The sequence below is a fragment of the Apaloderma vittatum genome, unplaced genomic scaffold (genome assembly GCF_000703405.1).
Source record: "Apaloderma vittatum isolate BGI_N311 unplaced genomic scaffold, ASM70340v1 scaffold9687, whole genome shotgun sequence".
Lineage (NCBI taxonomy): Eukaryota > Metazoa > Chordata > Aves > Trogoniformes > Trogonidae > Apaloderma > Apaloderma vittatum.
The window spans coordinates 34,559-44,240 of record NW_009724505.1 but is presented as its reverse complement, the minus strand read 5'-3'; the positions used below and the strand labels follow the sequence as shown (position 1 = coordinate 44,240).

At 41.8% G+C, this 9,682-nt stretch overlaps 1 protein-coding gene across 1 annotated transcript in view; it reads left to right on the top strand.

The window, feature by feature from the left end:
* The first annotated feature begins 5,235 nt into the window (after positions 1 to 5,235).
* FASN (fatty acid synthase) overlaps positions 5,236 to 9,682 on the top strand; it is a 35,617-nt gene continuing 31,170 nt past the window's right edge. The window contains exons 1-5 of the mRNA XM_009872527.1: positions 5,236 to 5,382; positions 6,491 to 6,643; positions 7,630 to 7,803; positions 8,702 to 8,902; positions 9,318 to 9,440. Of these exons, the coding sequence (XP_009870829.1) occupies positions 5,256 to 5,382; positions 6,491 to 6,643; positions 7,630 to 7,803; positions 8,702 to 8,902; positions 9,318 to 9,440 (778 nt within the window). The 5' untranslated portion in view covers positions 5,236 to 5,255. The remainder of the gene's footprint in view (positions 5,383 to 6,490; positions 6,644 to 7,629; positions 7,804 to 8,701; positions 8,903 to 9,317; positions 9,441 to 9,682) is intronic.

The window sequence follows — 9,682 nt, the reverse complement described above, 5'->3', positions numbered from 1 at the left end:
GCGCCCGCCGGGGCTCGATGGTGAGATTCTGCCGGGAGCGTCATGTTCATCCTCTGTCTTCCACCTTTTTCGCTCGGACTGGGTTTTTATTCCACATTCCTTCTCTGGCGTAGGGCCCACTGCGACGCTGAATGCATCTTTTCCTAGCTGAGAGCTTTATTCTGATACTCAAAGAAGCAGCGCTCAAGCTCTGTGTGTTAACTTGTGCTCTGGAACGTGCCTTGCCTGAAAACACAAAAGGAAGCCAGAGCCACGTGAGCAAAGGGTTCACGTTTTCCTGCAGCATCTATGCTTCTTGAAACAAATCTGAAAATAATGGTGCGAATAGTGTGAAGGGCTACTTTTAGTAGATGAGTTCAGAGGATGCGGGCCCTACAAGGAGGGTAGTTATGTATTTTACAAATGTGGTACAGTGATGCCGGAGACTTAAATTTTTGTACAGATCAGTTCTGACCACTTGGGAATCAAGAGCTGTGTTGACTCCATGAGCAAAATCTAACCTGCTTTTGTCAAACACCAGCTCTGAACCAGATGTGTTTCCTGCTAAGGGGTGCGTTTTAAGGAGGGAGGCACACTGCCATTTTTCGTTTGTCTTGTGGTCAGTGGGACAAATGCAGCCTTGAAACAGAAAGACAGTTAAAAGGTCTTTGTTAAGTTGAAGCTGTGCCACACAGACTGATGGTAGCCCATGTTTGCCTCTGTTTTGTAAAGTTTTTCTTGCGAGGCGGGCATTATAGCTCTTTACAAGTGAAGTTCTTATGTAATAGCATTTTAATTACAGATTTTGGACGCGATAATCAGAGATTAGGAAAACTGAGTTATGATGTAGTCATACTGAAAAACTAAGCAAGCACTCCTTTTGTCAATATCTGTGCTGAAGAAAGTTGTGGAGGAGTCATGAATGTTTCATTTTACAATAATGGGAACTTCAAAAAAGATCCAAGCTTTCGACTGCCTAGAAACAGCCAGCAGAGCTGCCTTTGAGAATTCTCTCCCACTGTGAGGACAGCCATCAGAATAACAGTGAAATAAATATTGTGCTCCTGTCTAAGAAAGAAAACTGCAAAATGTGGGGTTTATTTGTCGTTCTTTGCCGACAGATTGCCCTTCCTCTCCTTTCTTTACTGAACCTGAAGTGGACATAGGTACAGCAGAATCAAAGCGTTCTCTTCAGCAGTTGGCAAATAAGGTATGAGTGGGAGAAGAAACAAGTTTTGCCCTCGCTTTTTTATTTTTCTTGTCTTTTTCCTTCTCCCTCCAGAAGCTTACAAGCTTAATGGACACAGATACATTTTTGTAGAGAAACAATAGATAAAATGATTATAAAAAAGAAAAGTTGTACAGCTTCCAGAGGTGGTGGAAAGCAATGCTAACTACTTTTCCTCTTGATTAATTTTGGTGCTGAATTAGTGATGTACTGAAAAACAAATGTTTCGTATGTGATGGAGAATGGTATTTCAACTTAAGAGTAACTTTGATAATAGTAACTGGGCTAATGTGACACCAATGTCCAATACATAGAGACTAAGGTTAAGAAGATACGACTGGAGGAAGGAACTGGCATAAATAACTGGATAAATAAACCAACCTTGCCAAATGGCTAATGTGGGAGGGACATAACCAGAGCACAGGTATAAAGTGATGAAAGCTGCTACTAGTCAATAATACCAGAAGGGATTGTTGGTTATTACCAGTTACAAACTGAATGAGTCAGCAGTGCAATATCATTGCCAAAAAATATTGTGTAAATCCAGTGAGGTGGTAGTTTATGCTTAACTGAGGTGTCTAATTGGACTGCTATGATGGAGGGGGGAAGTTGGAAGTGTTTGTTTCTCCCCTCTTCTCCCCTCAGTTAAAAATACAAGCTTTTCAGGGAGGAATTCACAGTATTCAATTCAAGCAAAACTGTGGGGTAAATAGAGGAAAAAGGATGTTAGATGTCTGGTTGGATATAGCAAAATACAGCCTTAAGAAGTCAGATAACCCTGCTCATTCCTTTTTATCTTCTTTGTCTCCTTTTTTTGACCTGGTGCTTTTGATCACCTTGCTCATCAAATGTAGTAGGGACAACCTCTTCTGTGTACTCGCTGTAGTCTAATCTCCTTTTAAAAAGCTGTAGAAGCAGTTTTCTTTCTTGATCTGTGCTGTATCCTATACTTAAAAATATGTCAGTGTACTGTGTATAGTTTAAAAATGCTCTACAGAAAAAAAAAAATCAGTCTCCAGTATAGTAAAAGAATACAATAAGCTATTTGAAGATAAAGTCAATCAACTCAAAAAAGGTCAAGGAAGACCAAAAACATTATTGGTAGCCATAACTTCTACTTTAATCACTGTTTAGTCAAGAGTGACTTAATAGTCATGATTTTTCCTCTTCCTGCTCTCATTTTTCACAGCAAATCATCTCTCCTGTCAGCTGCTGAAAACATTATTTATATGTTTCCTTAGATGTAGGCATTTGGAGCTCTTCGTATCAAGTCTAAATCTTTCCAGATTTGTATATATAAAAATCCTTAATTTGTGGCTCTTCTTACCCGTTCACCCGGCTAAAATTAACTTCTTGGCCATTGTTATTCTGCATTTTGATTACTGCGGCATCTTTTTCTGTACCTTTGACACAGTCTTGCTCAACTGCATTCACAAGATGTTGGCAAAAAATGCTTTGCTGATAAATTGCATTACTTCCCTGTCTCAGATGAACATTTGGTCAGGATTGGCCATATCTGGATGGAGTTTTTCTGATACTTCAGGGGAAGAGGTGGGTTGGGAAGGAACCCCAGAAGTGATGGCTCAGTCTCCTGAAATGCAAATTATATTTCTCTCCCTGGAGATCATCGCCCAAAGAGCTGAGGCTTAAAATTGAATCATAGTCACAATATCTTGTATGTCACTTGTCTTATGCTTAGATTATAAGCTTCTTGCCTGAGAACCGTTCTTAGCACAGAACTGCTGCAAGTACAGCAGAGTTGTGGCCCCTGGTTGGATTTCGCAGGTACAGTGGTGATGCCATTAATAAAACTGACTTACCAGACTTATGTGGATGGGAAAACTGAGAGCCCTATTACTGAGGCCTGTTGCTACCAACTTCAGTTTTAGGGAATGATGCCTTAGTACGGGCCTTGTGCGTTTGGCCCATAGTGTTTTCTTTTTTAAATGAACAACCAGAATGGAATGAATCTTCTGTTCTCTGCGTGTTTAGCATAGGACTGAGAAATCCAAGATATCCTTTCGGGAGCACTTCTGTTTCTGATCCCAGGAGGGATGGACTGGATGAGGTAATCATCTCTCCTGCTTCGGTGTTTCACGTTGCATAATTCCACAGTTACTGCACAGATCTGAATCCAGATAACTGCTGAAGAAAAGAAGGGTAAAAGAAATCAAGGAGCCTCTGTGCTGGTGTGTTCTGGCTGGGGTGCACCTCAGCTAACCAGAGGGCTTGGCTTTTCCTCTGCGCAGCCTCTTTCAGCCACAGCAAAACGTTATGGCTGAGCAGCGTGGGAATGAAAGAGAGGCCTGTGCCTTGCTTAAAAGCATCAGGAACTGCTGAAAGGGGCTTCAAAACCATGCTTAAGTGAAATATCTTGGGGCTGGAAAAACAGCTATGAAGTGCTCATCTGAGAGTACCCGCTAGTGCTGTTTTCAAGGCTCTGGAATAAATGATCCAGAGAAGTTGTGGCTGCCCTCTTCCTGGAGATGTTCAAGGCCAGGCTGGATGAGGCCGTGAGCAACCTGGTCGAGTTCAGGGAGTCCCTGCCCATCGCAGGGAGGTTGGGCTAGATGGTCTCTGAGGTCCCTTCCAACCTAGGCCATTCTATGATTCTATGACTTATTGGCGCCAGTTCCTTTCTCCACTCCTGTTATATCTTCTTAACCTTATTCCCTGTGGATTGGACCTTGATGTCACATTAGCCTATGATCGAGCGCCAGCGACGCTTCAGGAAGGTCACACTATAGAGTATCATCTGTGATGGAAGTCAGACTTTAGGTCTTCCGTAGCAAAGTCTTTCCTTCAAAGTTATTGAGGCAGACTATCTGAATACCCAGTTTTCTTTGTGGTTTTTACTTGTTAAAATTCCCACACGCTAAGTCCGAAGAATATTGTCTGTCTGCTTAATAGCAGGATTATTTAAGGAAGTACTGTGAATGCTTACTACCTCTTTTATTTATTTTTATATATGTACATATATATATGTTACTTTTATATGTATGTGTATGTATATGTTTTGTCCCCCCTCCTTTAACTTGCCTACTTAGGATCTACAGACTATAATTTGAACTTAACTGGCTGGTTAACTTGCCTTCTCTCAGCTTATTTTATTTGTTAATGTATTTTTAGTGTATTAGAAAACGAGTGTGTTAACTGTAATATGTGAGCTGTCATTTGGTGATGTATAGACAGGTTGCCATACTGCATTATGCAGCATGATGCTCTTTTGTGGTGTTTGAGGTTGGGGTCTTAGAATGCATATTTCTTGGGACAAGAGCTAAGGTTTTTCATCCCATTGGGAATCCAGATCTGTTCTGCCAACTCTTATTTTAAAGGAGCACTCTTTTATCACATGTACTCTGTTTCCCAGTCCTCTAAACATGTGGCAGTGCAGGGTCTGATTGGGAAACACTTCATATGTAAAGCCTGCTTCTTGTTGTACTGTAATTTTTGTGCTTTTATGTGCTTTTTCTCTTGTGTGTGTGTTTTGGGGGGTGTTTTGTGTGTGGGTGTGTTTGATTTGTCTGACTTTGTTGGTTTTTTTTCTCCCCCTCCAACAAACTTTCTGATTATTGATTCTTAAGTTAGCATTTAACTTTGGAATGATTGTAGAACTTGTTTTGCTGCTTGTTAGGTTTGCCTTGTAATTATGTATTTTACTATATGTATTTCATAATTTCTCCACCCACCTCTGCTCCAGCATGTTAATCTTTCTTCTCTGCTGACTTCACAGAGGCTCTGCATTTAGTAGAGCTAACCTGTTCATTTTCTAGTTGTCCTGCAGAAACTGGTGGTTCTCAGAGCCCGACACTCCTTCAGGATCAGTTCTCATCCTCATTGACCCCATCGATCTTACGGTCCATTTGATTAGATGGGACATCTTTTCTTGATAGACTCCATGGGCAATTCCTGTGTGGGTGTTTCTCCTGCAAATACACTTGTTTATCACAATATATCTGGAAGACAAGAGACACATACTCTCTTTTTCTGTGAAATCTTACTAGTCTTACTGCTTTGTGGATTTCAGCAACAGGGAGAAGTTAAAGAGATGGAGGACGTGGTCATTACAGGCATAGCAGGAAGGCTGCCAGAATCGGACAACTTGCAAGAGTTTTGGGAGAACCTACTTAATGGAGTTGATATGGTCACAGAGGATGATCGGCGGTGGAAACCAGGTGAGTGCTTATTGTGTCTCCTTTTGGAGCCCTGAGTTCTGAGTGTTTTAGAGGAATTATCCTATGAAAGGAAAGGATTTATCAGGTGCAATCCCTGCTAGAGCTTCTGAATTTAATTCTGATCTGTCATCAAGAAATTCAGCAATAGAACACTTCTGTGAAGGCCTCTTGCAATCCATTTTATAATGTCATTCCCCATGCAGTAGTAGCTTATAAATAATGCCTAGCTTGCTTCCAAATAAAACAACACTCTGACAGAGCAACTAGGCAACATGAATCCCATACTTGCTGTTGATAACTGTGGCAATAAGGTGGCTCTGACATTTTCATGAGTCATGGAATCATAGAACAATTCAGGTTGGAAAAAGACCCTTGGGATCATCGAGTCCAACCCTTAACCCTGCACTACAAGGTCACCCCTAAACCATATCACCCAACACCACATCTAAACGACACTTGAACACATCCAGGGATGGCGACTCAACCCCCTCCCTAGGCAGTCTGTTCCAGTGTCTGACCACTCTTTCTGTGAAGAATTTCTTCGTAATGTGAAGAATTTCTTCCTAATGTCCAGCCTAAGCTTGCCCTGTTGCAACTTGAAACCATTCCCCCTGGTTCTGTCCAGAAGTAGCATGGTGACTCCAGTCCTGTGCTTTGTGGCTTTTTACAATGGTCTTTTCTGTTTGGTTGTCTTTCTGAAGTGTTTGGCACATGTCTATCCAATTTAAAGTAGTGATTTGCAGAAGTTAAAAGTTTGTTTTTCTTCTAACCGGTGACTGACTGGAACCACTGATTTGGACTCTGTTTATGTGCTTGGTACAAGTTTCCAAAGCAAAAGTGCTTAAACTAGATAGATGTCTTTTGCTGCCATATCCATGAGAGTCTTAAAAATGACAATTGTTTTTCTTAAAGCAGTGTTCTCATTTCCAAATGAGATTCGGAGAGATGGGTAGGTAGATATTCATGCAGCACTGTGGGTACTGCAACAGGGGAGTGAGGTTTCATGTGTAATGGAGAATCAGCTGTGGTCGTTCTGTACTTTGTCTCAGCTGGTAGCTCCTTCAAAATGGATGTCTTCTGTGACTCAGTGTTGAATTTTTCTTCTCAGGAATTTATGGACTGCCCAAGAGAAATGGAAAGCTCAAGGACATAAGCAAATTTGATGCATCCTTTTTTGGGGTTCACCCCAAACAAGCTCAAACAATGGATCCTCAACTTCGCTTGCTGTTGGAAGTTTCTTATGAAGCTATTTTGGATGGAGGTAAGCAGCTGAATGACTGAAGAGGGAGAATTGTGCTGTATTGTCTCTGCGCAGCAGCTGCAGACAAGCAGCTCTGTGACGAGATCTCTAAACGAGAGAGAGCCATAGCATTAAAGTGGAGACCAAAGAAGTGGTATGGGAGTTAGAACAAAGCTGTTTTCTCCGGAACTCAAACTAGAAAATCTGTACTGACTGCCAGCAGATCTCTACCTGCATCATGGTACAGAACCGGTACGACGGAAGCACTTAAACAGTTCTAGAGGTTTTGTATGTTCTGCTCTACTCTGATATTCCATGACAGATCCCTTCGTTAAAGGCGTATTTGTAGTGCAAAAGGAACACGTCTTGGTTAGAATTCTCATCCTTGGTCTAAAAGAATGGCAGATGGTCTGATGTATTCCTGTCTGTTGGCCAGGTTAATGGAAAATTTGTGACATTTGATCTCCTTCTATGGAAGATTTGCCCAGGAAGTGTGTCTTCCATCACTGCTGCTGTCTTGAGCCGAAAAGTTTATTCCTAGTGTTAATCAATTTCATGTCTGAACATGAACATGTGGGCTAGGGGTAGATATTCATGTGCTCACATGACGTTCCAAGTGCTGTGATTTTTCTCCCCATCAGTCTGCTCCTTTTCTCTGCACTGGAAGTCAACTGTTAGTTTATCTGCTCAGCATTTATGTCTTTCATAGTCCATACACTTTTTTTTACCCAAGACTGTAACAATGCTCAGTGAGGCTGAAAAGCTGCATCTGGGCACAGTGTGTTCTCACCAAAACAGAAAGTTCTGATGAACTGCAATAAGACTTGTAAGGTCTGCAACTGAAACAGATAAAAGGTAACTATAGGTGGGGGAACAATTCTGCAGATGTGCCAGAAAGGGACAGTAAGTAGTATTTCATGAACTGTTTCCAGCATACCTGATATCTCCCCAGCTTGCCCTTCATTATAAGTTGGTCTACTGTGATCTACCTTCCAATATCTCCATAGGTATCAATCCAGCCACGCTCCGTGGCACAGACACAGGTGTATGGATTGGTGTCAGTGGGTCAGAAGCTGCTGAAGCCTTTAGCCAAGATCCAGAACAGCTTTTGGGATACAGTATGACTGGCACCCAACGTGCCATGCTTGCCAACAGGATTTCCTACTTCTATGACCTAACAGGTGAGTGTTCCAAACCTATCAATGCTGATCAGCAATTAAAATTTAAGCATGATTGTGCCCTAGTTTCTATAGAGGAGTGGAGTCGATGTGGTGATGTAACATAAGCGCCTATTGGACTGAGAAAGTAGCATGCAACTATTGTAAGGAGGCATATAACAAGCAGAAAATGTGTTGTAACTGTGTGATAAGGCTCATTGTAAGACTTTAACACAATTGCTGCTGATAAGCCTAGCTGGCGTTCATTTGAAAGGTGATGTCAGGAGGCCTTTATAAAAGGCCTAGGTCTTTTCTGGCCTTTAGACTGTTATTTGGTATCAAGCTATGTAGATGTCAGCTACCTCAGAGACAAACTGACTGGAACAGTATAGTGGAAGAAGTGGAAGAGCCACCACAATGATGTGATTGAAGTTATAGACATGACTTGAACCATGTGTGGCACTGAGGAGAATGGAGGGGGTAGAGTTTGCTCTGAAGAGCAAACACAGCAGAGGTAATGGCAAGGGTAGCACCAGGGAGGGGGCGGGACTTTTATTGGTGAGAATGGGGAAGTAGGTGAGACCTGCTGGTGAAGTTGCACTATCTCTTTTTAATTTAGATAAAGATAGAATTTTAAAAAAGCAAACAACCCACACCTTAAACCCAAGCCTTTTAAAACATGTTTCCACCTTTCTCATCCCTTGTTACCTGGTAAGCAGGCATAGATGGCGATTCTTGTCTCCTGTTGTGTCAGGATTTCCTGTTATGTTCTGAAGCAACTCTTACTTAACATTTGTTTGAATATGTTTCGCCTGTGATCCCATCCTGGAGTCTTTGGACAGCAACTCTACTGGGGAAAAAAAAATGCAGTAAACCCCATCTTTTTTGGTTTTTCTTTTTCTTTTTTCTTTTTTTCCCTAAGGACCAAGTTTAACTATTGATACAGCCTGCTCCTCTAGTCTCGTTGCTCTGGAAAATGCTTATAAAGCAATCCGTCATGGACGGTGCAGTGCAGCCCTAGTAGGAGGGGCCAACCTTTTGCTGAAACCCAACACTTCTGTGCAGTTCATGAAACTGGGTATGCTTAGTCCTGATGGCGCCTGCAAATCTTTTGATGCTTCAGGTAAGACATTAGTACAAAGGATTGTCAGGTTGTGTGAGACTTTATTGTGCGCTCTCTGAACAGCAACTCTTGTAATGCAGCAAAGAGCTGGCGTCATAGGTGTTGCTAGGTGCGTACCCTGGGACATACCTGGACCTGATCTGTGTAGCATGCTCGGGAAGAAACTGTGGTTTATTCCTCCGCCATTGCAGAGAGAAAATATAGTTGCCTTTTGATGGAAACTTTATATTATTGTTTGTAATGAGCAGTGAGCCTTTCTAGGACTTTTTTTTCTTTTTTTTTGATACATCATACTCTCAAAGTGGTCTGTTGTAAGCAGTAGCTCAGGAATGGTTCAACCTTACTGTGTGGTGGTTTTCAACATTTTTCAAAGCAGGGCAGAATTAGCAACTCATTCTTCTCTCTCTGCTTTCAGGAAATGGATATTGTCGCTCTGAAGCTGTTGTGGTTGTTCTTTTGACCAAGAGATCTATGGCTAAGCGGATCTATGCCACAATAGTCAATGCTGGAAGTAACACTGATGGCTTTAAGGATCAAGGTAGGCCCCGAGGCTCTGAAAAGTGAAATACCTACAGAACTGTTCAGTCTAGTCTTTGAGATCAAAACCAAGCTGATGTGGGATTCTTTGGATGTGTGAAGTTTTTTTATTGTTTGGGGATTTTCTGTTTTGGTAACGCAACGTGCAGGACCTGGTGTTGTAAAGCAGTTGAAGAGAGAAGTGGTGGTTTCCAATGTACAAAGTAACAGGAATGCGCTATTGCTAGTTTCGTCTGCCTTGGG